General features: G+C 33.8%; 2 protein-coding genes across 4 annotated transcripts in view; both read left to right on the top strand.

Annotated features, from left to right (window-relative positions):
* Window positions 1-1,615, top strand: part of LOC142976363 (zonadhesin-like) — a 29,531-nt gene extending 27,916 nt beyond the window's left edge. For both annotated transcript variants that reach the window (XM_076119645.1, XM_076119646.1), the window contains 4 exons: window positions 4-192; window positions 465-662; window positions 1,005-1,199; window positions 1,511-1,615. In XM_076119645.1, the coding sequence (XP_075975760.1) occupies window positions 4-192; window positions 465-662; window positions 1,005-1,199; window positions 1,511-1,518 (590 nt within the window). In that variant the 3' untranslated portion in view covers window positions 1,519-1,615. The remainder of the gene's footprint in view (window positions 1-3; window positions 193-464; window positions 663-1,004; window positions 1,200-1,510) is intronic.
* Window positions 1,616-2,556: 941 nt separating this feature from the next.
* Window positions 2,557-6,206, top strand: LOC142976364 (SCO-spondin-like). 2 transcript variants are annotated; one of them, XM_076119647.1, is made up of 6 exons: window positions 2,557-2,671; window positions 2,949-3,137; window positions 3,764-3,958; window positions 4,948-5,148; window positions 5,371-5,538; window positions 5,707-6,206. In XM_076119647.1, exons 1-6 carry the CDS (start codon window positions 2,602-2,604, stop codon window positions 5,901-5,903), a joined length of 1,020 nt encoding a protein of 339 aa, XP_075975762.1. In that variant the 5' UTR covers window positions 2,557-2,601; the 3' UTR covers window positions 5,904-6,206. The 2 variants fall into 2 exon arrangements, with proteins under 2 accessions (XP_075975762.1, XP_075975763.1); XM_076119648.1 differs by lacking the exon at window positions 3,764-3,958.
* Window positions 6,207-13,696: the final 7,490 nt, after the last annotated feature.

Below are 13,696 nucleotides of genomic sequence, written 5' to 3'. Positions count from 1 at the left end.
TAGATAACTCAGGTTGCGATGGAGATCCAAACGCAAGGGCCAAGAGATGTCCAGCTCCTTGCCCGTCCACTTGTGGTTCACCTGATGCTATACCATGTAAAATGAAGTGTGACGATATAGGCTGCGAATGCAAGCCAGGATTCATGCGGTTCAATTTAACTGGACCATGTGTAACACCAGATGAATGCCCAGGTAAACCATCTTACTGAAATTTCCTCGATGTTATAATCGGTAAGAGAAAAATGCATAAAACAAATACTAACCAATAACTAAAAGAAATAAAGAAAATATGTTTTATTGTTTTGTTTGGTTTTGATTGTCATAAATTTAAATTCAACTGGTTTTTGACATTCTTGCCAAATGTCACATTTGGACTAACATTAGTACCTACATATTTCGGGGAGAAACAAGAAGGTTATCTCGAAATACCCAGAAGATTATAATATGTGTAAATGGTGTTTCAGGTGGAAATCCGTGCGGCCCTAATGGTAGATTTGTAGAGTGCAAGAATGACTGTACTTCAGACTATTGTCCAGTAGATGACAGTAGAGATCCAGCCGTTTGTAGTTCAAGCAGCGACTGTCTCTCTGGTTGTATTTGCCGACCGAATAACAAGAAGCTAAGTCGTGAAGATAGGAGATGTATTACTTCTTCAGACTGCCGTACGTTTAATAATGAATACACTGCGTTATCTGATTCTAAACTAAACAGAGCTTATTTATGATGACCAGACATAGGTATACTTCTTCTTACTAAAATAGATCACACCGATACTTATCCTCGGTATGATTTGAGCCCACCACACGAGATTCGGGTCATTAAAGCGAGGTGTCTGCGTTCGCTACTCCGCGAAATGTGCAGTTAATTAAATATATTAGTCAGGTTATGCGAAATAAATATATATTATGGTTACCGTTCCTTGCTGCAAATTGTTTCTGGTCCCTTATTTTTCCTCCGTTCTGCGTCATGTTTATGTTTTTCTCAAAGTATTGTCTCTTCTTCAGCTCCAGTCAAATGCACTAGGCCCAATGAAGTTTGGAGCAAGTGTCCCTCAGCATGTCTAGCTGAGAAATGTGAAGACGCTGGCAAAAAGCCACCGCGGTGCCAAACGCTGCTGCTAAATTGTGAGCCGAGATGCATCTGTAAGAAGAACCACTACAGGAATGATGATGATATTTGCGTTCCAGCAGATGAATGTGGTAAGAATCTTAAATAAATAATAATATCTTATTTTCTTCTTTGGTTCTCTTACTAAACAATATAGCGATAGACCTAAGTCTTTTAGTTTCGAAGCGATAATAGTGTTTTTTGTATGGAAATTTACCAGTTTGTTATTTTACAAATTCTCTATTGCTTTAAGTGTCCAGTATATTGTTGGAGACTCTTGTGTTTCGTTTTTTTCTCTTTGTAGCTATTTTTTTCATAGAAGTCTATTATTATTATATTCTTGTATTTTCCTATATTTTTGCCGAGCGTTGTTTTAACTGTATTTTACTTTTTCTATTTCCAGGTTGCTGAGAAAATATCTCAATATGAAAAACACAATGTTGGATTACCATTCCTTTTATTTGGTTGCTTTTATTTGTTAAAAAAATACATTTCTTCCTTTATACAATGTTGTGGTTTCCTTTACCTTCCTTAAATAATAAGTATGAATTAGTTTATCCTAGTTTCAAGACAGTTCGGTTTCGTGATAAATGAACCCAGTTTTTCAAATCTTTGTATTTTACCACTTATTGTTTTTCTATAGCAATGAATCATAGATGAACATTTGCCACAGTATTTAACATGGTCACCTCGCCGCAATAACCGTAGCGCCGCGTGTGGTGGGTTCGAATCTCATTCGGGATTAATATTTGTGTGATGAGCACGAGTATCTGTTCTGAAGCTGATTGTTAATGTATTTAGAAGTATATAAGTATGGTTATCAGTTATTTAGTTACCATAGTTTGCTCTGCTTGGTTTGGAGTCCAACGAGAGTACGATATTGATTATTTGTGCCTCTAGATCCGATCAAAAACTACCAAGGTCTTATATTTCAAAGCTTTTCTTGAACGAAATAAATGCAATCTATTAGCCTAACTACAGTACCTATTTATTTTTTAGTTCCCATCACCGGCATGTGCGATGACCTCACAAAAACTTATTTACACGCTAAAAACACTTGAACTCGGCCTCTATTATATTTAGCTGTGAGTCATAAACAAAGATGTTGCGGAGTTCCCGTAACCGTGACTGAATCTATCGGATATCCGAAATATAATTTATCCGTACCATATTTGTTTACGAAACCAATATAATTTTTAAGCCGTTTTCGGATTAAAGCAGAGTAAAAACAATTAAATATTTGTTTTTTTTTACTTTAACTATTTAGTATTATTCGAATTAAAATTCGTACAGTTGTAACCAAAACTATCTGGAACTAACGGATAAATTGTTTTTTTTTGTATCTGAATCTGTATCCGAAACCGATGTAATGTTTCATATATCCGTATCCATATCCGAATCTAAAACTCAATATCTATAACATCCTTATACGAGTAGTTTTGAGCCTCTGTTTACAATCAGTGTATGACTTATCATTGAGCTTACAGTACTACAATGTGGTTTCAATTTTATCTATTAATACTTGGTTTGGCAAGCGTTCTTACGCAGGAATTCAACGAAACAGGTATTGTTACATATTCTTCATAAAAATCTGATTGCTTTTGCATTATAATGTATAACAAAATCTAGTTATATTGTCATTGAATATACTTGTATACATGGTTATTTTTTAATATTTAAACTTATAAGTTAGGTTAAATTATACAAATACTAAAATATAAAGCGGAAATATTATTAAAAATAAATATATTATTATTACACTTGGAAGACATAGTTTTGGGTACTAATAGTAGGTACGTTATGATACTAAAATCACAAAAGGTTTGTTATATACTTTCCAGGCAGCGTAGGATGCAATGGAGATCCCCGTGCTATAGAAAAGCGGTGTCCTAACCCTTGTCCATCTACGTGCGATTCACCAGAAACTATTCCCTGTGATAAAGAGTGTGAACCACTCGGATGTGAGTGCGAACCGGGCTTATTAATAAATCCCGAAACTGGAAAATGTGTTTATGCTGAAGATTGTCCAGGTAAGTTTAGAAAAAAAAGGAATAAGTTTATTTCGCTTGAAGCTAGTTTATTTAAATTGTCATATCAATTTGTTTAAGGGGACGTAAACAACATATCTATTAATGTTATAAAAAATAGGAATCATAGGCGAGATGAAAATTAGCTACGCAAATTAGTGCGATACGATGACGTGTGGCAAGGCTTAAGCGTTGGCATACCCATAAGAGTTAGGCCACAACACTTCGTTGCGTCACTGGCCTATGAATCTTGTATTGACGAGTGACGTTGTTTTAGCGTCTTTGCTGTTGCGTCTATTTGAACTATGTTTAGTTCAAATAGGTCGTTGTGGCCTCGCCCTATAAGCGAGGACACATGTCATCTCTTACATTTACCACGCTTGTCAATTAATCTTGTATTGCTGTTTTTGTGTTTTGCGACGCATCGACGCAACGCTTTTTTGTGGCTCAACGCTTTCCCTTCCATAGTTCAAACCATTCTTTCGACAACTATCAATCGTAAAATAGCACGAATGCCCAAAGCGAATGAATTCACAAATTCATACGATGCGTCGCGCAAGTCCGTAGATTTCTACAATGCGTTGTCGCATCGCAGTTTTACTTAACTTTCAAACTCTTATTATTTTTAGGGGGATACCCATGTAAAGAAAACGAAGGGTTTGTTAATTGCAAAATCGATTGCCCTCAATTCTTTTGCCCAGTGGATGAAAGCAGAAACGTTTACTGCAACGCTTCGTTGCCCTGCAGATCAGGCTGCGCATGTAAAATAAATTACAGACGAGTGAGCCTTGAAAATGATACGTGTATTCTGGCTTCTGATTGCCGTAAGCATAAATATTAATTACTCACATATAGATAAAGACTAGCTGACCCGCGCAACTTCGCTTGCGTCACATAAGAGAATGGGTCAAAATTTTCCCCGTTTTTGTAACATTTTTTATTGCTACTCTGCTCCTATTGGTCGTACCGTGATGATATATAGCCTTCCTCGATAAATGGTCTATCTAACACTTAAAGAATTTTTCAAATCGGACCAGTAGTTCCTGAGATTAGCGCGTTCAAACAAACAAACAAACAAACTCTTCAGCTTTATAATATTAGTATAGATATAAAAAGTACTTATTAATTGAAATTTATATTGTAAATGAAGTAGAACGAAAGGCATCATGCGATGTACCTGTTTATTTCAGTTTAGGAGTCAGTACTGCGGGATTATAAATTTAACCATTAATGTCCCACTGCTGGGCAAGGGTCTCCTCCCGTAATGAGGGAGGGGTTAGGCCTTGAGTCCACCCCGCTGGCCAAGTGCGGGTTGGGGACTTTGCATGCCCTCAATAATGTTTTAAACAAATTTTTAGGCATGCAAGGTTTCCTCACGATGTTTTCCTTCACCGTTGGAGCATGTGATAATTATTTCTAATACACACAAAACTTCGAAAAGTCATTGGTGTGTTGCCTCGGGTTCGAACCTGCGACCACTTACGTGGGAGGTGTCAACTTAAACCACTCGGCTATCACTGCACTTTAATTTCATATCTTCAATATTGTTATCTGTACAATGATTGAACAAATGCGATCTACTAAAATAGCATAATTTGTACAAAATTCCGAGCGATAGTACAAAAGTGCATGGTTTTGTCAATAATTTCGAGGAGAAGATTGGTCTGGATGGCGTCAGCGTCAGGTAGAACTAATGCACTTTCGCTAAAGAGTCAAAGCAGGAGTGGCAGCCGCGACCACATTTACGACAAACAAAAGTGCAAGAAAATATAATTAAAATGATTCGTTGTTTAAAAAATAATCTTTATTTTAGCACCTGTTGAATGTACAAGACCTAACGAAGTATGGGACGAATGTCCTAATTTGTCACAATGTTTCTTTGGAAAGTGTGCCGACAGAATGCTTCAAGATTATGACTGCAAACCACTCCTGCAGAACTGCCAGCCTCAATGCGTCTGTAAGAGAGACACGTTTCGGAACTTCAGTGACATTTGTGTACCGGCTTCAGAATGTCGTAAGTGACCCTTTAAAGTTTCACCACCACTAGCGAATTTTTTGACATTTAAAATTACTAAAAAATAGTTCTTTTGACATTCGCAAGCAGGCTGACTAAAACTACAGGCTGCACAGGCAGCAAGTGCCAATATGTCAAAACAAATTCAAATGTTCTTCATGATTCGAAAGATAAATAGTTGCTATTTTTTGTAATAATAATCAAGAGTTTAACTTATTTCAGCTCCATATTGTACAACTCCTGATGATTGTCTTCGTACTTGCGCTTCGCCAAGTCCTCCTAGCTGCTATTACCATCCCGCAGAAACTAATGAGTTTGGGTGTAATTGTATAGATGGATATCTCCTAGCTCATTATGGTGGAGAGTGTATCAAAGTTGAAGATTGTCCAGGTAACATGTTCCTTCTACAATGTTGATAAAATTTAACTGTGCCACAAATTTTGGACAGTTATTAAAAATTAAAGGTGACGTAATTAGTATAAACAAATAATAACTTTACGAAAAACAAATATTACCAAGTAATCTAATTATGTTTTTTTTATTATATTATTATTCCAGATGATGTACCTTGCAATGGAGATCCAAATGCGAGACCAAAGCAATGTCCTCCGACTAGGCCTGCGTCGTGCAAATCACCAAATGCTTTTTGGGGTGAAGAAAAATGTGAAGCGTTAGGATGCGAATGCAAGCCTGGGTACATTATTTCTGATAAAACTGGCAAATGCATTCTGATAAAGGAATGTCCGGATCAGTAGGACTGCTATGTCTCTTCAATCTTAACTTTTTCGATAACAATTATGACTTTATGACATACGACAACAAATAGCTCGATTTGCTGCTACTATCGACTACCGACAACTGGCTGTCATCGAGAAATTTTGTATGAAAATCTGATCAGCGCCTCTGACGGACATCGTAGGAATTATTTTGGTAGTACATTCTAAATGACAAACTTTCGATACTCGACATTACCGACTGTACAGAATCGCGCTAAAGTGCCAATCAATAAATTTTTGTTTTGTATCTGAATTATGACAATAAATCTGGCTAAAAACTCAGTTTTCGATTTGTTATTTCGTCTGTAATAAATGAAAGGTATAATTAATTAAACAAATTATAGTGCTAACAACGGTGACGATTGGGTTTGTCAATACATTCTAAAATGCTTTAAGGGAGACAATCCTTTGTCTTGTACAAATAGCTATCTAACTCGTCAAAACTGGAGGCTGAAAGGGTTTGTGTAACCCAAATTAAACGGTAAATTGCGGGTGTCTTGCGATAATATTTTTTTAAGAACATTTAGTTTCAATTCTCGCTTCTGTTTGCGCTGGAATCTAATTATACAGCCTTGCTTGGCTATTTACTTAAGTGTATCTCCTTCTTAAGTATCTGTTGAACAAAATAGTGTTTGATTCACTGAAACTTATAACATGTAACGCATGTTATAAGTCAGAATAAAGAGTATATGTCAAAAGGAGCCTCATGACGGTCTTGGATGTCATTATCCATTTGGGAACTTCCACATAACGACAGGAATTTTCAAATAAAAGCACACTGTATTGTTCAGTGACTTGTTATTTCATTGAATAACAATTTTACGCAGAATCACATACAATCAACAAGATGTAACAGGATATTGAGGATATGTGCTCCTGCAACTGTTAACCGAATCCAAAAACAGTCAGCATTGCTCGCCGTGACACTCATTACCCTATTGTAGGTTACGGAGTTTATAGTTGGAACTTTTTTGCCATCAGCGCGTCGTATATATTTTTATTGATTGCAAACCAAGTATTTTAATGTAAAACAATCAACGGGAGACATGAGTTTTCACTCTATTCCACAAAGATTTAATCTTTGCATACGCATCACACAATCACTTGATAACAATCAGCTAATAATAAATCATTATAAGCACCCTAATCATAACAAAAGCCGAACATTGGAACTTCTTCGTAAAGTAACGAAAGTGTACTTTAAGTAATTAAAGTTAACGTCTATAATTTCTTGAGCTATCAAGTTACACAAAAGTACAGTCAGTTAGTTGAATTCGTGCCATCAAACGCAGTTTACTTACAAATTGAAACCAAACCTGTTTGATGTGAACTTTGCGAGTTTCCCGATGACACCTCTATTCTTGGACAAAATAACTCTCGAATTTCAAAGTTATAAAACTTTCGGTACAAAGTGAGAACAAACTTCGTCGGACGTTAAGGCGTAAAATTGATATTTTAATATTCCCTTGTTGTCAGTTTGAATCAAATTTTAAACTAATCTTCGTATTATTTAAGTTTGTTCATGGACTTACAATGATTCGATGTTCTATGTTTATCTGTTCATGTATTATTTAGAAAGAGAAAGGTGCTTAGTACAGCTGGTAACTGGAATAATGATAATAATATGTGGCCATATTTTTCGGTTGACCATATTTGACCCAGGTACCTTACGAGTATAAGATTTGTTGTAAGACTATTATTTAGTCTTCCTTTCGATGAGCTATGAGATATATAAATATCATGCAGAAATGAAAATATCTAATAAAATATAGTAACACACTTATTTACCGTCTCGTTGAAAATAAACTACAAACTTCTGCATAAACGTTTACGAACAGAAAAGTTGTTGCTGTAAATGTAAGGCAATAAAAATACATGTCAATGAAATAAAATCGTAGTTTTAACATATTGAAGTGCGCTCTCATACACTCGCAGTGCTTCTTGTGTTATTGGAAAACGCTCACGAACTTTCTCTTGCAGTTATTATTGATTTAACGGCTTTTAAAACCACACTTTAATGTGTTTTTATTTCTTCATACACTTTAGATCTGCGATATTTCAATAGCTGTTAATTTTCTGTGTTTTATCTAAGATTGTTGTTTTTAATTGGTCAAACCATTTTTTTATGAATAAACACATTGTATTAATAAAGTGAAATATATCAATTGAACAAATAAGGTAAGAAACTACATTAATTTTAAAACGATAAAAGATGTCAAGATATTTATATTTGCTGTAAAAACACAAAAGGTGATCATCAAATAAGTTTTATATTCTCACTTTTCAATAAGATATTTGCTGACAGTAAGAATATAAATGCGGGGAAAACGATTGCAAACCAACTCGATTGTAAGTAGAAATGCTACGAACCAAAAGGAGGTTTTGTGTGACTCATAAATCAATCTGAGAGATACCCCTTAAAGTTTTTGTTACAATCCTTGTCTGGCTACAGATAGTGAGTTTTTTAAACACGAATAAATTTACTTTGGTGATACAACCTTGAGAAGAAGCCTTTTTGTCGAATAGAAAAATAACGTTACAGACTTTTGGTACAAACGGCAAAAATGTTTTTAAAATATTGAAGAATTGGTAGAAAGTATTTCACGAAGAAATATGATTTTTTGTGTACCGAAAATTCGTAACCGAATACTAATAAGTAATTATACCATGTAAATATTTATTTAGGCGTTCCAAACCTATCGAAAAATCAGCAAAATTCTAGATCGACATGCGTGAATCATACATAAAATATACAACACAGAACATTTGTGAGACAACTGACCTATATCACATTTACGAACTCTAAAGAAACCGACTCCACTTTGTTTGCACCGACCTCATCAACGTCCGATGGATCGATTAATTAGTAATATTAGTTCCCCGCTGAAACTCTAACTAAATAATTGGTTACGATAAATGTTATTCTGCCAACTGTAATTGGTTTTCGTCTATTTGTTTGTTCACGTTGATTTTACTTTTATTTCTTTGTTTGGCTTGTGTGTGTACGTATGTGTGTTTCAAAGTGTGTGTCAGTTAATTTTGTTTGTGTTCGTCTCGTTTCTTTTGGTTGTTGATTGAGTGGTGTGAAACTGTTTGATGAGTTTATTTTATTTCAGTATGTTAGATAGAGAATTGGCAAATAGATTACTGATGTATCTCTCAGTTTGTAATTCCATTAACTGTTTGTTGCCAACCTCATTAGTAGCTACAATTACTTTGAATATGCTGTGTAAGATACTAGTAGTTTGGCAAGCAAGATATTTTTGTTATCAAATCTAAAGCTCGATGATAATTCTCTAATATTTATATATCTTTTCATAACCAGTAGTTTATAGATCATCCTATAACAAACCTTTCCTCCTTTCACAACAATTTCAAAGATAAAAGCCACTGATAGTAATAAATAAAACAAAACATTTACAATACACTAACAACTACTCGCGTTAATCTGTGTAGAAGCAACATTCTCTAATGGCTTTTGGTCGGGCCTAACGATAAAAGATTTCATACGAATCTCTAAAACAGGAGGCCTACTATTTTTCGGCGATACTCATACTCGATCGAAATGAAATTTTCTCATTATTTGTGTCTACAATATAATTTTCTTCCAGTCCGAATTACAGTTTGTTTAATCCAAAAAAAGCTCGTCCCGTTGTACATTAGTTACATAGGTATTCGTACCAATAGAAGAATAGGTAAATCACTGTATATTTAATATGTTTATATACTTAACAAATTTGTAGCGAATAACTTGGTTTGCAATATAATAAACGATATCATTAAATGCTAATTTAAAAGTTTCGAAAACCGAGAGTAGACCTAAGCTTTTCTGTATACAACCATTCTAATTACTAAAGTGTCATGCTGAATGTGACTCGGTTTTAAATGAAAACGTTGTAATATGTAATTGTTTTTATTTATCACGATGGAGGGTAAAATAAAGTAATTTTAGAAATGTGTCGTACTTGTAATAATTTAGAGTGTGTTTTAATGGCCAATGCTTCTTTTTCTCATCTACTTTTACGAACTGATTATCTTGCTTTGATTTGAAGGGTTTTAAAAAAGCAAAAACTTATAGTGATATGATCTGAAAAAGGTACAATTTTAGAAAAATAGATCATGTTTTAGTAAGGCTTCGCTAATGTTCTCATGGAATTGACTTCACGTAAGACAAGCTGGTTAATCATTCGGGACTTAAAAATGTAGTAAATAGTATGATGATCACTTTAAGTCTGACCGAAAGCGTAAGATATTCTGTCTCATATTGAATTTAAATATAAAATACTTCTATTATTCAGTTTTACAGAATCTAGCAATACAAATTCCATTACATTTCTCAAGAAAATACTATATAAGAAAATCTTAATTAAACGGTTTAACAGCCGAGTTTAATTCTTAACGGCTAGAAACAAATTTATTGGCGCAAATAGATATTGTAGATTAACTTATCTTAATTTATTAGATGGCAATTAAGAGGGGATGTTAACAACCGTTTTATTGCTAACCGTTTCGTCTTTCTACTATTGTATAGTCTTGGCAGAAATTATTTCTTATTTAGGAAGTTCGATTGCCCATTTAAGTTTAGGCGTGGTCCACTGTTACGAAGGTTTGCAAAATGGAAATTTACTTTCTAAGTCGGTTTTTTGAAAATTATGCTAATTATTTTTAACTTATTGTGATGTAGAAAGTTTATTATTTCTTAACTTAAGGTTTACGAGTGTTCGGTAAATTAGTTAATTCGTATTTAGGAATTAATATTGTAAATAGTTGCGTGTTTTAATCTAAAACATGCCAGATTCACTTGAACATTCTTTAACTCTTTGTTTTAAAATACCTGTATTAAGCAGTGAGTCTTTGAGTATATTTATTTTGTCAGTAACCATAACGTGACACGTTCTCTATATGATGTAGAACTTGGAATATTTATTTACAAATCTGTAAACACAGAACAGAAATATAAATACGCCAATATAAGCATAATTTTTTCCCATACTTCAACCTTCTAAAATGAATAAGGACACGTCACAGTTACCAAAGAACTCTGAAATATATCGTATCATACGAACAATCTATAACATACAGAAAAATCCTCGTCACGTCACCTCCAACCTGTCGGAAATAACAGTCGAAATGAAATGTTTTATTTTCACTGTACAGTTGTTAGCAAAAATATGTACTATCGAACCAACTGAATCATGACCCATTTTGCCGATAATTCGCTTGACACCGTCAAAACAGTAAGAATTTCATCTTTATCGTCAAAGCTGCACTTAGGACATTTTAAACATGCATACGACTGTGTTATGACGTATTACGACTACAGACAACTTTGACCTTTGTTATCACAGTACGTAGATACGTTTTCGATAAATCACTCTTAATTTGAATCTAGAATGTAAATAGTCTAAACTCTTTTCACTACAAAAAAAACCTATTTGTGTCAAATATCAAATAGCACGTCATTTAGAAATCTGTGAAACGATTAGGGTAACCACTATAGTCATTGCCCATCATACAGTGATTGCCAATGTTAAGGAATAATATGTTTATTTTAATTTCTAAATAAACCAGTTCAAATGTCACATTTTTAATTTATAGAACTCATGTCCGACGTTTGTGCGACAGGTGTGTAGTTCGAAAAGAAAAAGTAAGTTTGTTGCAATATTTGTTAAGGGTAACACATTTGAATTAACAGTATTTGCTAGTATTTCTTGTTTTTAAGTGTTTTATATTGAATTAGTATAAAGTTATTGAAACAAACGACTGATGTTCTTCTAGAAAGAATATTTAAGTTGTTGTTATAATAGAGTTTAAGTCAATGTTTTACTAATTAAAGATACTATTGACCAAAATTGTGTATCAATTCCTTAACCGGGTAATAACTATGCTGGTTACCCTATATTATTTTAATGATTATAGTTACAGTTACATTTTTTCCTATACTGGCCGAATAAACCATGTCCTGAGTGGGTATCGAACCCACCCCTGACGCGTCGCAGTCGTAACATCAACCCACTACGCCACGGAGCCTGTTGAAAACGGTAGCAAAGCATTATTGTATTGACACACAAAGATTTGTCACTATAATGACAGATAACAAATTCATCACCAAGGAAACGTAGGTTCAAGCCAATTTCGACCTACGCGTATATAGACGTGTTTTAGAAAATGAGCACATGGTGGGTCATGATTCAGTTTGTTCGATAGTACACCGAATCTTTCAATTCATTGTTCGTGAATGAAACAGTAAAATTATTATTAAGTCTTAAGTACAACAATTGGGTTATTATTTGTTAATAAAATTTCCAAACGGTCACTTTACATGTTTATCCTCTAATATTATACGAGATATATGTACTTCACTTCGGATTGCTTGAGGTGTTGGTACAGGTAACACTAGCCTGCTATCAAAATAAGATATTAGCGATGACAGGACTTAGAACCTATGTGTAGCGAATTGGTGTAACTGTGGTAATACAGTTAAATTATAGGGACGACTAGAGGCCGCCCGCGACTTTATCCGCGTGGAAACCCTCCCCGTGTAAATCTCGATCCCCCGGGAAATCCGGGATAAAAAAAATAGCCTGTGTTATTCTGGGTCTTCAGCTACCAATATACCAAATTTCATCGTAATCGATTCAGTAGTAGCAAACATCCATACATACAAACATCCATCCATACATACACATACGAGTACATTCTCACAAATTTTTGCATTTATAACATAAGTAGAGCTATATTGCTGCTTTTCTTAAATATAAGTTCAAGAAGTGCAAAATGTTATACGTATTTTTGCTCCTAAATGTACAGTGTAGTCACAGTTAACATGTTGCCTAAGTGATTTCCACTTGAAGATTTCTCATTTATCGCTTGAAAACACGCGAAGAAAATTCTAGTCGTTTGATAATAAAGAAGGTACTTATTCATTTCTGTTAATTGCTGTAATGGACTTTTTGAAGTGCTTTAACAATAGACGCGCGAAAGAAAATTGTCTTGGATTTTTTGTACCGTATTTTTTATTGTACCTACCTAATATGGAAAATTAGGTCGCTTTTAGTTGTAGAATTGAGATATGAGCTTTCTTATTACAATTTGTTTATTAAACGTTTTTATTAATATTATAATTGTTACTTAAGGTCTTATTAGGAAAAAATTGTTAGGTTAACTTTATTCTTTTTGTGCTTATTAATGTATTTAGTTAGTAAGGAAATACAAAATCCTCGTAAATATAACAAAGATTTTATTACGGGGCATAAATAAATTATAAGGCTTGTTTTACTATAACCGCTCAGACTGCTGCTAAAGATATGAACTCATTACCCCTATAAATGTTCAACATAGAAGAAAACAATAATCCTACTATATAATGCGTCATTACATTGTCAATAGGCAACGAAAAGAAAGGCATATGAATACGTGGTACTAATTTACAGAAAAAATAATAAGTAATGAATACAATTCTTAGTTAAAATATGAATAATTGAATAGAAAAAAAAATAGGTTTCTTATTTTTTAAAACCACAGGCTCTGACTTCAATAGAATTACCGCTTGCAGTGCAATCTTGAGCGTCATTCATTACGTATAGTAAATATTATTTAGTTTACCTTATTTATTATAACTTGTGTAGTAAATGTATTTGTGTAAATACAAGTAAAACTTGTGCAATTTATTAATTTAATTTCCATAAAAACAAACCACATTAAGTGACTGGGTTTCGTTTAGATAGTTTTTCGAGGATCAATACAAGTGAAATTGTCGATACAGCTAGTGA

Source organism: Anticarsia gemmatalis, chromosome 11 (assembly GCF_050436995.1).
Source record: "Anticarsia gemmatalis isolate Benzon Research Colony breed Stoneville strain chromosome 11, ilAntGemm2 primary, whole genome shotgun sequence".
NCBI classification, from domain to species: Eukaryota; Metazoa; Arthropoda; class Insecta; order Lepidoptera; family Erebidae; genus Anticarsia; species Anticarsia gemmatalis.
The sequence above is the reverse complement of the archived record's forward strand: the minus strand, read 5'-3'. Positions and strand labels throughout refer to the sequence as shown.